At 43.7% G+C, this 16,159-nt stretch overlaps 1 protein-coding gene across 5 annotated transcripts in view; it reads right to left on the reverse strand.

The window, feature by feature from the left end:
* Nucleotides 1-16,159, reverse strand: part of CPT1A (carnitine palmitoyltransferase 1A) — a 634,145-nt gene that overhangs the window by 209,026 nt on the left and 408,960 nt on the right. For all 5 annotated transcript variants that reach the window (XM_069624124.1, XM_069624123.1, XM_069624122.1 and 2 more), the window contains exon 14: nucleotides 241-405. In XM_069624124.1, the coding sequence (XP_069480225.1) occupies nucleotides 241-405 (165 nt within the window). The remainder of the gene's footprint in view (nucleotides 1-240; nucleotides 406-16,159) is intronic.

Below are 16,159 nucleotides of genomic sequence, written 5' to 3' on the forward strand. Positions count from 1 at the left end.
ACCCTCCTGTGGACCCCCAGGTTCAAGTAGGGGACTTGGTCACAAGAATTAGCAGCTGCACAGCTGTAAACCTAACATACTACATTAGTCAATCTGTTTACCATAAACCATTTTACATTTAAATAGTACCAATAAAAGCACAACAGAAGGAAAGTATCTTTCAGTAGATATCCACAGACCGATATACGTAACTTGAAAAAGGTAACTAGGTAGAGCATATTTTACGTAGTATAAGCTTACCCGAAAATGTGCCAGTTGCAGGGCAAGTTGCACAAAGGCATCTGGACTTGTCCTTGTTTTCTTGATTAGCCCTTTGCCGAATGAATCAAAAGGGAAGGAGTGAAAATCCACATCATCAGCCAGTACAGTTGCGGTGCTCAAGGAGCTCTCTATGATTTCCTGGCACTGAAAGACAGACACAAACTGAATGACGCACGTTTGGAAGCCACAATTTGAATGCAGAACTACTCAGATGTTTATTCCTAGAGGGAAATATGCTCACTTCAAAACCTGGTCTTCAAATATCACAGTATGACTGTTGGCCTAGAATGAGAAAACTTCCAGTGCAATCGAAAGAGCTCAAATCCTTAACAATAGTTTCCATTCTTAAAGCCAAAATTAAAACTAGCAGCACTTACCACATGATAATGACAAAGCCTTTTAAGTTTTGGCTATTAGGCGGTGATTAAGCAAAAACGATTGCATTGGACCAAATATAGGAGGGAGATGACATGGCATGTGAGGAGGTGCACACAGGTTGGAGGATAGTGCTATGTACAGGCTGCAAATGGCAATAATCATTCACTTTGTACTCTGTTCAATGGATCTCATTTGTTTCTTCTTTACTTTGCTTTATCTGACAAAAAAGTCTTACAGCAAATACACAGATAAAAATACAGATATAAAAATAATTCACATTAAAGAAAACATGAAATAATATCCAAGTTCCTTTTAAAAACATCATTCTGTAAACAGAAACATATAAAATTCGATTTAAAACCTGGTCTTCCATTTATTCTATTTCATTTATTTATGCATTTCTTATGCGATGAAGAGCCCATTGGTATCGGGGCACGACAAAAACACAAGGAGAACCAACACAAAAAACAGGACGAGATCACTAGCTGGAAGGAAGGGCTTACTTAAATAGCAGGGTTTTTAGGGCTTTTCGGAAGGTTTGGGAGTTATGGCCAAGAGTCATAGCGGCGGGAAGTGAATTCCAAAATGTAGCCATTTTGACCTGAAAAGATCTGCCGAGGCCCATCTCCCGGTTGAACCTGGGACCAACAATCTGTTTTGTTAGCAGTGCTTAGTACTCTGGCCGGGTGATACTGAGGGACCAGCGTCTTCAGGTAAGAAGGGGCTTCTCCGTACACACATTTGTGGATGATGGTACCTGCCTTAAAGTTAATTCAATCTTTGATAGGAAGCCAATGTAGCTCCCTTCTGTGAGTTCAAATGTGTTTATTTCTGAGAAGGTTGTTAATCGTGCGCACAGCACAGTTTTGCAGTACTTGACATTTCCTGAGGTTTTTGGAGGAAGCGTCCATCAGTAAGGAGTTACAGTAGTCTAGTCTTGTGAGACCATGGCACGGGCAATGATTGCAGTATTGTCTCTAGAGATAAAAGGCATATATATTTTAGAAGATGGAGGGAATGGTTAAAATGTTTTGTTAAGAGGTCGCAATGAGCATCAGAATTTAGGGAGGCCTCTAGGCAGAAGCCCAGGGTTTTCACCTTATTAAGAACAGTGATACTACTTGCACCGATTTGAAAGCTGGAGTGTGCATGGCCTAGGTTGGCCCGCGCTGCCTTTGAGACAAAGATGAGTAGTTCTGTCTTATTGCAGTAAGGCAGAGCCAGTTGGAGGACATCCAATCTTCAATTTGGTGAAAAACTGAGGCCAAAGTTGCAGAGTCTGCCAGGTGGTCTCTCCTGACCTCTAGGACCAGTTGGATATCATCTGCGTAGTTGGTAAAAAACGCTTTCGAGTTGTTTAAAAGGGTACAGAGAGGCCGGATGTATAGAGCAAACAGAATAGGTGACAGGATAGCCCCCCTGCGGTACTCCACGCCATATAGATTTATTGGGTGAGCTTGCTTGGCCCCATTGAATACGAGAATACCGATCTGATAAGAAAGAGAAACCAGTCAACTGCAATGTTCGAGCATTGCCCTAGGTGGCAAAGTGTCAGTTTCAAGGTGTCATGGTCTACCAGGTCAAAGGCAGCGGACAAGTCCACCAGGGTCAGGATGCCCATTCTGTCCTCTTCTACCATGTGGAGCATATGTGCTTGAAGATCAACGAACGCAGTCTCAGTGCTAAAGTTGGGTCTGAAGCCCGATTATCTGAAATGTAAAATACCATTGGCCTCAACAAAAGCTTGGAATTGCTTATAGGCCACTGTGTCCAATACCTTGAGCAGAAAATTGCAATTGGTCTAAGGTTATAGGGGTCCCTAGGAACTAGATTGGGCTTTTTAGGTAGCAGAGTGATGGTGGCAGTTTTTATCGATTTGGGCACCTTGCCTTCTCGAAAAGAGACATTAACGAAACGTGTGAAAAAAGGGGCGAAGAGCACCACATGATCAAGGGAAATTTTGGGAGAAATCGGTTTGTTTCCTGGAAGCATTTAATTGATGTTAAAATTAGAGAGCGAGAACAAACAGTGTTTGGACGTCTCAGGATCAATGAGAGGAGAACTTAGAGATGTGATATTTCTGGTCTGCATTTTTACCCCACTATTCTCTCTAGCTTGTAATTGTAATTGCATATTTATAACACGCTTAATACCCAAAGGTTTCTAAGCGTGGATCCGGAGATCGAACCAGTGTTGCTCCGTGTCGTCTTGCTTTCAAGGTGAGACCGTTGCCCCTGAGCTATCCTCCTGAGACAACTGTAATTATTTATCCTCAAATGCTGCCTGCACTGTGATGGCATCAAGATTAGTAGGTAGAAGGGCATTGGGTTTGTCCAGGAGTCTGAGTGCCTCGAAATGTTTTTTGGTACTATTGGCCATGTTGGAGATTTCATGATTGTAATATAGTTTTTTGCAAACAATCACTTTATTTTTGTAGGTTTTATCCACCTGTTTCCATGCTTCTTTATTATCCTGAGTTTGATGTTTTGACCATATAGCTTCTGGCTTACATTTTAGCTTTTTTAGAGTAATACGGTCTTGGTTGAACCATTTCTGGTGTTTGGGGTTGTCTCTGACTTGTCTGGTCTTGGATGGTGTAACTTTAGCCAAAAGGAGAGTCAGCCCATTATGATAGGACCACCAATACTCAGTATGCATTGTGTTTATGGATACTGAGTACTGGTGATCAGTGCGCCAGATAAGATTTGGAAGTGGGAGTATTTTACTCCCTATTTTTGGAAGTAGGCAGTAAAATGATTTTTTAGGGAGTAAACATGCAAGTCCAATTCCCAATGAGAGTAATTTATAAGCGAGTAAAAATATGTTTTAACTGAAAAACGGAAATGTTTTTGTAATATTTATTTCTCTGCACCTAGTTATTCATGCACATTAAAAGATACAGGTTTACTTCTTCCAATCAGGCAGTTAAAATAGTAGTTTCATCCTGTGGTGGTACTGCACCACTGGTCCAAACATATCCATGGAGCTGTGAGGGTGAAAGCAGGGGTGCAAGATTCTACATGTCTTTTTCCTATTTTTTGTTGGAAGTATTTGTACTCCCTATTTTTATTTTTTGGGAGTAATTGCCAATTTTTAGGGAGTAAAAGTGGCCGATACGCCCCATATCTGTAGGGCTGCTGGCGATACTCTACTACACAGTACATTCCGAATGCAAAATTCATTAAAAACTACAGTTACAGTGCCTCATCAGGGCCTTGGCGGTATCCTAGCGGTAATTGGGGATACCGCCAATGCTAATAGCATTATCGCAACTAAGTCCGGCACAATTTGCACCGGATCCTGAGTTGCTGTAGTGCTGTAATTTCCCATTTATTTTGAGTCCATTGGTCTCTCTGGGGCTTTTCTGCATTGTTACCGTTGGCAGTGATGGCACTGAAAACTCTGGATTGGGTGGAGCGGTAATGCAGCAGTAATAGCATTACCGCCACATTTTTGCTGATCTGCCCAACCCCTGATGAGGCCCATAGCCTGTTCATTCAGAATCACCTACAACCATTAGAAATTCTTCCTAATTAACCACTTAACTGGGGTCTACATCGATGGGCAACTATGCCACTTGCCCTAATGATATATTTCCGGACGTTTGCTTCAGTGCTGATCTCCTTTTGAGCCATGCTCTGTGGATGTATATGCTTACACTATGTACTCCACAGTAGATTTGCAAAGAGCAATTGCATTGCTTACTGTTCTGATGTTCCTCTCTCTTAATAAGGATTTTAAATCTTAATCGATCATAGACTGTGCAAAAAATTAATGTGGCAGCGATTCCTTGGTTCGTAAGCATATTGGGCAATGGTCACATATCTCAGGATTCCATTTATTTAAAAGAGCTGCTATTGGCAAATTCCACAATTTCATATACAACAGCCTAGCATAGGGATGATCAATCAAATCTATGTATCGTTCTTTTCCCCAAGATCGGTGTAGGAGTCTAATATTCATACATGAGCCCCAAATTTGCGCTTGTTGTTAACAGCTGTTTAACTCTTGTCCCAATGTGCCCCTTTTATATTGATCTTTGCATTCCTATCTATGTGATCCATATCAGACCAGAAATGCATCAGGCCTAAGTTTGTGAATATCTGTTTGACATTAGTAGGTCCTTAGCCGTCTCCCTGTAATTATCTAGGTGGGGTGATGTCAAAAGTCGGATTCAATAGAGTGCAGGTCTTACTAATACCCCTTCCATGATACATTTCTGCCCAAGTTATGTTAACATGTGCCTGCACATATGGTGTGGAAGGCGCAATCCCCTTTTTAAAAATGTTTGCTCCGCTACAGTCAAACTCGGTTGATGGCTGTAACCCTAAATCTCTGCACCATATAAGATTGCTGGCTTAATTTGCTTATTATGTACTTCAAGAGCTGGGGTGAAAGCGGGTTATTGCATTTCATCTTCTGACATATTTCCCCATTGGCTTTTTTAATGGATCTTTGCTAACTGCATTACCACCATAACCACTTCAAAGAGACTGAAATGCCCCATCCTTTGTGCGTACGCTTCCCATCTTCTTACCCATGCTCTACCTCACTCTATGCGATTCTTCGCAATGCCACCCTCAAGTTCAATCCCTCCAAGAATGGTGTTAGGCTTAGGCAGCCAGAAGGGTCTGTGGGATAGACATTGTTAACACTCTGAGACTGCTTGCTCCCTTTCTCATAAACCCCTTATTTAGTCTCCTTTATTTTGAGTTAATTCTGCATCTGCTGCCTCTTTAGATGGATTCAAGAGAGATGGAGTAATTCGGTTCAGTAACTAGAAACGTGTGCATAGTTTTAGCAGACAGAAATGAGCAAATCACATGTCAGTGTCAATTATCTATTGCATACATCTAGAAAACCTTAAATCTGAAGAACTTCGAAGCAGAGTCAGAATAGTTGAACTAACTCAGTTAAATGAAATTTGAAAACATGACTGAGTAAAACATAGTGGCCAAGGAGAAGCTATTGGGCCTCATTACTAGTTTGGCAGTATTTCTGTGGACTTCCCGCCTGTTACGATGGATTTTCAGAATCCATTCTGTGGACAGATTCTGAGAGGCCACCCTATTCTGGCAAACAGGGAAAGACATGAATGTCTGGCCAAACTATCAGGGTAGTGTGACTGAGCAGTAATGCTTAAGCCTTCTGCGAATGTGAGCGTGGTTAACGTTTCAGTTGGTATGGTAATGTTTATTTACGAGTTAATGTTTATTTATTGAGTTCAGCACTCACAGAGCACTCTTAATAACACAGGTTAGGCAGAATGTATACAAATGCTATTTTATATATATTTAGAGCTTAGACAACTGTCATCAATCACAGGTGAGTAATTCACCACACATACAATACAAATATATGTACATTTACTTTGGGGTGCCCAAGGGACGTCATTTAACCAAAATACCAGGGGTAGCGGAAATGACATCACACGACACATGACCTCTGATGACATCATAGGAAGTGATGTCTTGACCCCACCCCGAAGTGACATCATGGGAAGTAATGGAACACGACCTTTCACCCCTTGACAAAACAGGAAGTGGCATCACATAGCATTGTTCCTAATTACACTACGAAAATAATGGTTATGATATCACTATAATGGGATATACATTTCATACAAGAATGGGTCTCCATATGTATCATCAGTGTGTATAGGCCCGTATTACCAAATTACTGTGAATGCAAGCAGACATCCAAAGCCACATGATAATAATGTGTTATTATATAGCACTTACGCTCGAGCGCTTTACATACAACAAATATACATACACTATCACCCAACCTGTGTTGGTACTCATTTATTGACCTCAGAAGAATGAAAGGCTGAGTTGAGGTGTTTAAGAACAGATTAAATCTGTGCCTCACCCCCTGAAGTTGGCCTGAAATAAACCTTTAATGAGTCTAGCAATTATTGTATAGAATTCTAGAAAGACAAATTATTTGTTATTCCTATTCTTGCTTATTTAGGGTCACTGCTCATAGTGTTACACTTGTGGGACCCCATGTTTTTTTTTCCAGAAGCCTGAACAAGAAAGTCAGCCACTTCAGAAACAAAGAGCCACATGGCGCAAGCCACCGCCCAGGAGCTTACATTTTGAGAAATGGTAGCAAGGGTGGCCACAGGAGTAACAAGGGAGTGACTCCCAAATGAGATACCAGGGTTGCCCTGGCAACAGAGCATCAACACTTTACTTTTAAACTAAGCAAGTTAAGAAGAACAGTGTAGTATAGCAAAGTAAGTGAAGAAAACCGCAAGGGAATATTACACCAATTTGATAACGAATGGCTAAAAATAAAATGTGAAAACATAATACACAGCCTCATGAAAATAAATATTTAAAAAGTCCTTCCCTTGCTAGAAAAGATGGGGCCTAGTGCCCTTGAATGCCTAGACTGAATATTGGCAGTTTGTAAGTTTTAAAAGGAAGAAACAAGCCAAACCTAGTTTTTAGGAGTCCTCTTCCAAGTCCACCACCTTAGGGGAAGCACAGGGAAGGGGGGGACCCTTGACCAGTTCATGGTCAGGCAAAGGAGACGTAGGATTAGAACTTTGCACCCGTTAAATCCCACAGATGTAGGGTGGTAGAAGCAGGTATCTTAACTCGCCCTCTGTACTCAGTTTCTCAGAGACCGTTTCTGGGGCTCCTGAATTCACTGGACCAACTTCTTTCATGCTTTGGTTCCGTCCGGAGAGGTCCAGGGGTTGCTGGTGCAAATGTCACTTTCAGCTTCGGTATTTCGGTCCAGATAGTCTCCAGTTCCGCGCTCTGGCAAGCCGGTTCCTGGCACTAGGCAGCAGGATGACCCTAGCAAGATAAATAAAGGACCTCCATGTTGATGGCGACCTTGGAGTACTCCCAGAACACCAGGCCACACCTTTCTAACTTTGCAAGACAACCCTTGTGGTGTAAACGAAAACATTGTTCCTCCAATGTCTCTCTTTGTGCTGTAGAGCTGCAAAAGCAGGGTGTTTGGCAAGATTGTATGCAGTACCCTTTGGGTGCACTACAACAGCTCTGACCTCCTGGCAATAGGGACCCACCCTTTGGTATAAGCCTGTACTACACAGGTTGTTAGTGTGTTGAGCAACCAGGCTTATCTCAAGAGGGGTCAATGTTAGCTGTAGGGGAGTTAGAGATTCACAGTGACAAGTATTCAAATACATTCTTAAACTCAAGGTTTCTTGAATAAACAATTATTAATTTATTTATCAGTCAGTTAGAGTAAGCCTTCTTCAGAAGTGAGCAATTTAAAACAACACACAAATATACTTCCAAATGCACACTCTTAAGTTTCTAAATCAGTATATACCCTTTTGGGATGGCCTACAGACACAACCTACACCCTCAGGTGACTTCAATAGCTAGGGTGCTGGGACATGACGCTATCACTGTTACATTTAGAATAGCTTTGGAATAAGTCAAAGGAAAAGGTTATTAGAACACGCAAGAGATCACAAATATTCTTAAGCAGGCAAATACTTTTGGATCCCTCAAAAAGTAATTCAGTGGAACAGGCTAAGCCAAAGTCAATGGGCAAAAGTCTGTCTATATGAGTTGAAGCACTTTGCAGGTAAGTAAGAAAAGTCTTTACACAATGTTTTAGAAGTCTTTGAAGAAAAAGAAGAATCAGTGTAGGGCCAAAAGCTGTTAGTGAGTGGTAGATGATGCAAGCAACTCTACAACAAGAGGTAAGTTCTCTCAGACTTTACAGTACCTTTGGATTGAAGAAGAAGTGTAGCAGATGACTTCTGTTCCTGTGCAACTAAGCAGATCTCGCTGTTCCTGGGCCTCAGCCGAGGGGACAAGAGAGAGGACTTCTGGGGACTCCTGTACTTCAATGGGACAGTCACCGCTCGCAACTGGCAATCTTCAAACAAGCGGCTGTTTGATGTTTCAGCTCCTCATGACTACCGCAAATAGCAACACCACGGTTCCTGGCTGTCAAGATGGGCTTTCCTTGCTTCTGGGGTCCTGCACTCTGTTGAGGGGGCTCAGGCTCAGTCAGTCCTGCTTCCTACGAGTCTGGAGGATCTTCTTGGAGCTCTTGGCCAGCTTAAAAGCAATGCACACAAACTGGTGTTCCTCTCCCTGGATATCCGGTTCCAGCAGCGACTCCAGTGGATACTCGACCAGCTTTGAGAGGATGTCCAGGTGGCTTACTTTTGAGTTGATTGGTCCCACCAACTCAAAGGGAGAAGTCGCCCTTGCAAGGGCTTCTCTTGTCGATACAAATTTTGAGTTTGAGCACAGCAGCGGGGCTTCAGCGGCCAAACCAAAGGTCCAGGAGTTGCAGCAGGCGCCCTCTTCAAGTTCTTCTTCAGATTCCTTCATCCAGTGGTCTACTCTGCCTGCCAAGCCAAAAAGCCTCGCCTTTTATGCAGCTTGCTCCCATTCATTGCAGCCTAGCTGTCAGTCATCCAGCAGGGTGGCTGTCCTTGCTGGACAGCCAGCCGTCCAATCACCTAAGAGCGCATTCCTGTCTCGTAGGAGATTAAGCACAAAGAGTTTCGGGCACCGCCCTTGCTTCCTGCCCCCGCCAGACAGCCTGGAGCCAGAGGTAGGCTTCACTCGGGAATCCTGCCAAAGGCAAAATGAACAAAGGGACCACACAATGGTAAGGCGTGCAGAGTAAATCTCAAGAAGGACCTTTCCACAAAGAAATGGAGAAAAAAAAAAGAAGACCAGGGCCATTTTGACAACAATGGCACCCTTGGGTGTTTTACTGCAGCTGTGAAGGCAGCCCGCGGTAAATGCACACCACGGTAGTTAAAAGTAAACCACTGTCACCAGCCATTCAGTGAATAAAAGGTAATAAAGATATAAAGATTTACATGAGAAGCTAGACAAAGAGGTAACCCCTCCAGCACCCTATTGTGAGATAGCGTATGCTGGGTCTACAAAGTTAAAAATGTAAGTAAAGTCAATTTCACTTTCCTGCTCTGGGAAACAGTAGTTTAGCCCAGAGAAGGTATTTAAACCTTTGGGAAATCTGAAAGACTTCCCCGTGTCACTGCACTGAAGGTGCTGTGTGACAATGTAAAAGATGATGCCTATGGAATTTGTCAGACTCCACAACCAAAAGAAACAGTGTACACAATCACATTAAAACACATGAGAGAGTGGGGAAAAAGGGTTTCACTCTCTCCAGGTTAAAAAATCAGGTCCTCAAAATCCAGCAAAGTAGCAGAGGGTCTCTAAGGTAGAGGGAATTGGCACATTTCTCCCCAACACAGGGGTAGGCCACTTGTTCTACAAGGCGAGGAGGAGCTGAGTCCCAGGTCCGAACTAGGGATGTCGACCAATCCAGTGAGATATCCCAAGCAGGCGTTTGTCAGCACACAGTGTGGTCCCAGAAAACTTACCAAGGTCCCCCAAAAGCAATGCTGGTTGGCTGCAATGGGTTCAGGGGCTTCTGTAGGATTCTCCTCTTCAAAGGGGTCTTGCCTCCTCCGACGATATGCTGAATGGCTCCTTTTATCCCAGATTTGAGCTGCCGTCACTTCCAACCCCTCCAGCGGTAAGGATCTGCGCCTTTGAAAATGGCAAAGACTGTCTCATCATAGATAGCCTCTGGCCACAACCTCTGCCCGGGAATATGCACTTTGGCCAGGATGATGACTTGGATCAGACAGTCCCAGCCTCCACAACCGGCCACAAACACGTACCGTTAATTTGAATGGAAAAAAGTAGGCTTTGTCCGGGAAAGGGCTTACCATATATGGGAAACCCAGCCCTGAGAGAGCAGGCAGAAATCCAAAATTAAAGATGCCAAAGTGTTAGGGAGAATTCTCCGTTTAGGCTGAATTTCCTAACCTAGTGAGTCCCCCAGCAGCTTTGCTGGATTTTTGGGGTTTACTTTTTTCTCCTGCCAAGAGTGAGACTCTTTTACCCTCACTCTTGGACATGTTGTGAATGTATTTCTTTGAATCTAGATGTGTTTAATGGGCTATCGAATCTTTTACTCCATAGGGTTTCATGTGGTTTTGTGATGTGTGTTACACAGCACCCTCCATGCAGTAACACAGGGGCGTCATAGTGACCCCCCAGTATAGACTCTATACCCTGGGACTGACTACTGTCTCCCAGGGCATGTAAAGTCACCATTGACTTTACTAGTCTTAAATTCTGAACAGAACCAGTACAAACCATCATATTGTGGACGTACTGGCTGGGGCAATTCGATTGCCCCAGGGTCTGTTAGTCGAGGGGGCACGTCTCCGTCCCCCCTGATCGAGTATTGGCTGGTGGCAGTGGATACTACTTTTTATATTCAACCGCAAATATTTTCCTATGGGATTTCCCATTGTTTTAGGCTACTATCTTTATTTAATTATTTACGGTAGCCTCGAACATACCGCCAGTTTATTTAATTAATATTAATTCTCCGGTTGGTATTTTTTGCCAAAACTTGATTCTAAAATGGCGTTTGTGTTCTCTTCTGTGACTCCAACCCAAGTCGAGCCCTTTGTTCCACTTTTTGGCGGGCTTCTCCACAGAAGCCCTCCAAAGTGGTGCCACTATGTCTGGGGTACTTAGGAGGGGTGGAGGGGAATTAAGGCACCCTGGACTCAGTTGCCTAGGCAACTCAATTCGCACTACGTCCTGATTGGCCCAAGTGGTGAGCCGGCCGGCTCACCACTTAGCATGTTTGATTGACAGCCAGGCTGAGTGAATGGGGGTATGCTGCATAAAAGCAGTGCTTTGTGGACTGGAACTTCAGAAGTCGCCACAGGACCCAAGAATCCGACGAGGGAGAAGCTGAGCCGACCTGCCATGACACCGCGACCGGTGGAGCCCTGCTGGACCGTCTCACCACTTTTCCCAATGGCAGAGGAAATCTCCCGCCTGAGAGTCTCCTTCCTTTGACTGGTGGGGATAACCAGTTTCACCGTCTTTTCGCTTTCCCGACGTATCTCGTGGCCGCCTTGCACGTGCTAAGCACCCCGGCAACCGGGATACCACGTTTTACCACGACCGCGAGACAAAGGTACCACCTTTTGCCGGAAAACTCTGCGGCTGGTTTCTGCCCTGGTAGTGCAACGACCTTCATCTTTCCTCCACGTCGAGATCTTCTCTTCCCCTGGACGACGACGCAACTTGCAACCACTACCAGGAACAACTGCCACCGCTGGAAGATCCTTCCCACTTAAGGTACCGTGTCCCGCCTGGCTTCCCTTGCAACCGACTGTACGGGGTAGATTTAGCCCCCGGCTTTCGAACCTGGGTTAGCCTGGGACACCTTGGCTAATCTTTTCTAAGCCTCTCTAAACTCTTTTCTGAACCCTCTGCAAGACTTTCTAAGCCTAGTGTAACTGTGTGATCTTGGGCGCATTTGTGCTCTGCTCTCTCTAAGAGTGGGCCCAGCCTTTGGACTTTGGCTCACCAGTGACTTTTTGCTCTCTGCCTTGCTAATAGTGTTCCTGAATCGTAGAGTGGTGTAACCCTTCATATTCTGTCCTTTTCCCCTCCCTTTTTCACAACCTTAGTAGAGTGCAATCTAGTTAAGCGCTCACCTCTGTATGAAAATAAGTGGCGTCTTGCTGTGATTTTCTAATAAGATAAGGGAAAAAGGGGTGGTTATATCATAATAGTAACTGTGTGTAGAATATTTTACAATAAGAGTGCTGGAGTGTTTCAACTGTGTGTTTTTAAATAAATAATTATATACTTTGATACCAAAGCTCTGGTCAGTGTTTGCTTGTATTATTCTATCTGAGTACCTATTGAGTATACTTTGCATACTGTCTAACTCTTCTTGAGGGAAGTCTGACTGCTCAGCCACAGCTACCAGGTAAATCTGGGTGGTACAGACTGCTACCAAGTGGGTTTACTGCCAACACCTGTAGTCTTAAATCTTTTGCAGTGGTCCTTAAGGGAACTGCACATGTTTCTGCCTAACACAAAGGACAAGGCAAAATTTCGCAGGACAGCCATTTTAGAGTATATTGTACTCTGTAAAAAAGAAATTAAAAAAAATAAAAATAAAAACATGGTAGAAAATATCCGCTGCCACCAGCCCCTCCTGGATACATTGTGCAAGTGACAAAGTTACTAACAACAAAGAGAAAGGGATACGTTTCCCTAATGCACTTAACTGTAAGGTGAAGTGTGCAGTGTAAAGCAAATAAGGAATGTGGTAAGGGAGAACAGAGTTCCCCCTGCACGGATAGCCAGAGGGACTTTTATCAGTTGCCCCGAAACCAAAGAGATAAGCAAGTTAGTAAAGCAAAAAGGCTTTAGTTACCCCCAAAAGTCCGCTCAGGTTTAAAACAACAGCAAAAGGTTGATGGGGCTGGGAGTATGGATATGCATGGAGGGAAAGCAGTAAAAAGATAATCTTTCCTAACATCTAGTAAAGTCCTTCCGGGTGACTATTTCCAGCTTCCATAACCCTTTTGGGGGCCACTTTTCTACTTTGTTGTAGCATTTGCATGATTTTTTAACTCCTTTTACATCCATCAGTGTGCTTCCTTGTAGCCTTATGTTTGGCGCTCTTAATCGTGCTGCCTTCTTTATGTCCAGTAGATGGCTAGAGGACTGCCAGAAAACACCATTATGGCCATGTGGCATCACCAGAATGAACCCAAGCAATGCACTCCTGCTCCGAGAAGCCTGCATAGTGGATCACAGAACTGCCACAAATGCAATGCTTTCATGGCTATGTTATCTGTTCGGACCAATTATAAACATTACAGTGTTCCAGTTAAATATGGACCTCCAAAAGCCAAAACTGTGCTTTTTTAAAAAAGAAAATGGCAATGGGTCTTATATTGAAACATTGTGTGCTCAATTACAGCTGTGATGAGCCACAGCCACAGAGAACTCATGGAGTTTGCAACAAACTGTTATTAAATGAAAATGGGGTTGGAAAATGCCTCACTGTCCCTAATTTAGGAGGTAGTTCCCTACCTCCACCAAAAACAAAGCCTGTTGTGTGTCAAGATGTTGAAAGCGAAAATGTCTTGTGTCGGAAATCCTATCCTAGCCCTCACACTCTAAAAGTAATTCTAAAGTGCTAAGGAAATGTCTCTGACTTGCAAAATGCACAAAAATTCAAGTACAGCAAAAAGGCATAAATCCAACTAAAGTTCCAAATGAATAATGTAACAGTTCAAGGAATCACTCCCTTCCCCATGCTTCTTTTCAACAAAAGAATAACCAAGTTCTTTGCAACTCAAGAGGATAACTCCTCTACTCTTGATGTTTCAATTTATTCCAGGGGAAATGTCTCCTTTCTCCAAGTACTTCTCACATTTAACAATCCAAAAAGTAGGCATGAATCTTACTTGGTATTCTATGTCTCACACAACAGCAGCACTTGGTATACCCCCCTGCCAGGTGCTTTCATATAGTTCCTCGATACAATTTGGTGCGGGTCTCAGACTCGCAAAACACCTGGTATACTCTCCTGCCAGGTTCCTTTTCACTTTCACTGTAGTTCATTTCACCCACTTGGCTTTGACTGGTACACTCTCCCATTCAGGACTTTCCTTCAACATTCATTTAATTTCAGTGTTTTCTGGGACACCATTTTATTTTATAATGTGGCTACGGGTCTTGGGCCCCTTTACATGGACTTCCACACTGTTTTCCTCACATGTATTTTGTAACATGGCTATGGGTTCCAAACCCTTTTCCGTTGACTTTTTAGGTTATAGTCAAATGTCCCAGAGGCCCGGTTATCTTTCTCAGGCATCCCCCAGCTCATATACTGTGTTTCTTTCTGAAGGTAATACCCCCTTCCAAGGAGATTCAGCAGCCCCGTCCCACCGGTTCTCAGCAGCGGCTTTGGGGTCCTTTGCATCTCTCGTGTTAGTCTGCAGCTTGTCGTTGGGTCTACAGAGCGATTCGTTCGCTTGCCGGCTTCCACGCCTCCGACAAACCTCGGCAGCGTCTGCTCTTCTCAGCGTCTCGGTGGCAGTGCTACAATCCGTGAGCTTCTATGTGTGGCACTCTCCACCTTCCATGACTTGGCAAGACCGCCCGTTTCATCAGGTTGCTCCAACCAACACCGGAAGCAGAGAACCTCCTGCGTCGCCAGCCGCCATACTCCCAGTCTCTTTCCTAGTCTGTTCTTCCCACAGTGGGTTAAGAAGACAAACTCCATGCTTCTTTTCCGGGGATGGTTTTAAACCATGTCGATTCAGTCGCCTTCCTCCAGCTACTAGATTGCTGGTGTTGGTTAACACTAGCAGTAATCTTCATTGCTCCTTACCTCTTCTTCATCTCAGCTCTTGTTCCTTTATTGATTTTCTGATATTGAGGAATACTGTCAGTAGGATTGTCAAGTTGTTGAAGGGGATGATAGCTGTATGCCTTTAGGGCATGAGGGATGGAGGGAGGGAATATCCCTAAAATGGAAAGGGGGATATTGTGCATCCCCTGTGGATGTCATGTCATTCCGAGGGTCGCCTCCCCCCAAGTGATCCTCTCTCAAATAGCCACCCTCAGGGTCCAGGCCAGGTAGCGGCTGCCATCCCCAGGCCACTTGAGGAGAGGCTATGTCAGGGAAGGAAGTGATGACATCATCAGACTGCTCACACAACCCAGACATTTTTTTAGCAAGATTATCTCTGGCGGAAAACAAGGGGCGACACCGCATTATAGGATTACTGCTGTTCTGTAATCCTAAGAGGCCAACAGAGGCCAATTTACTGACATATTACTGGAAGCATTTAAATAAATAGGCATTAATCCTGTATTTTAATCTTCAGCATTTCCATCTTAATTTTGAGGTTAGCAATGGATTATATCACTACTGGAACTTTGTTTTTATAATGCGGAGAAGAGCCATTATAGATAAGTCTCTGCCTGAACTGAAAAGAGGCTGAGATGGTGGGTGCAAAAGGTTTTTCTTTTTGCAACTTTGCTTCAATGGAGTCTCTCAGCATATCGGATTTCTATCTAGATCCTTAAAGGTTTTTAGGGTGAGTGATGCCCTTTGCCTCACTTGCTTACTTCCCTGATTTTGAATGGGACACTGTGGTCAGTCCCTATGGCTTCTAACGCAGGGAATGTGTCTACCTTTGTTCTTCAACTTTATTTTTACAGTGTGGGACAAGCCACCTTCAGTGGAGTGCTGCAGGGTTACTTTATGTTTCGTTAAGGGGGAAGTTCTCTCAGGAATTGTATTGCCCGAGTGGATAGGGCATGCATTTTTTTAGCATATATATTGATCGATCCTAGTTTGTTTTCCAATGCATTTTACCTTCAGTTTTCTCACATTTACACAAGTGAAACCCACAGGTCGGGAAAACAGCCATCTTGTGATAATCTTATCAGTTGATTCATGAATCAGATCACCCGCCCCTCAAGTTGACATCAACATGTCAAACCGATATGCTCCACCTCGTCTCATGACAATGGTGTACTGCATAGCTAAACGTACACTGTCAACAACGTCATCACGTTACCCAATGGAAAATACGGAAGATCAACACACATACAAATAAATAAAATGTTACCCTCTTTTCGCAAAAAGAAGAAATCAATGTACACTTTGCAATAAATAC

The sequence above is a fragment of the Ambystoma mexicanum genome, chromosome 11 (assembly GCF_040938575.1).
Source record: "Ambystoma mexicanum isolate Mex_15411 chromosome 11, UKY_AmexF1_1, whole genome shotgun sequence".
NCBI lineage: Eukaryota > Metazoa > Chordata > Amphibia > Caudata > Ambystomatidae > Ambystoma > Ambystoma mexicanum.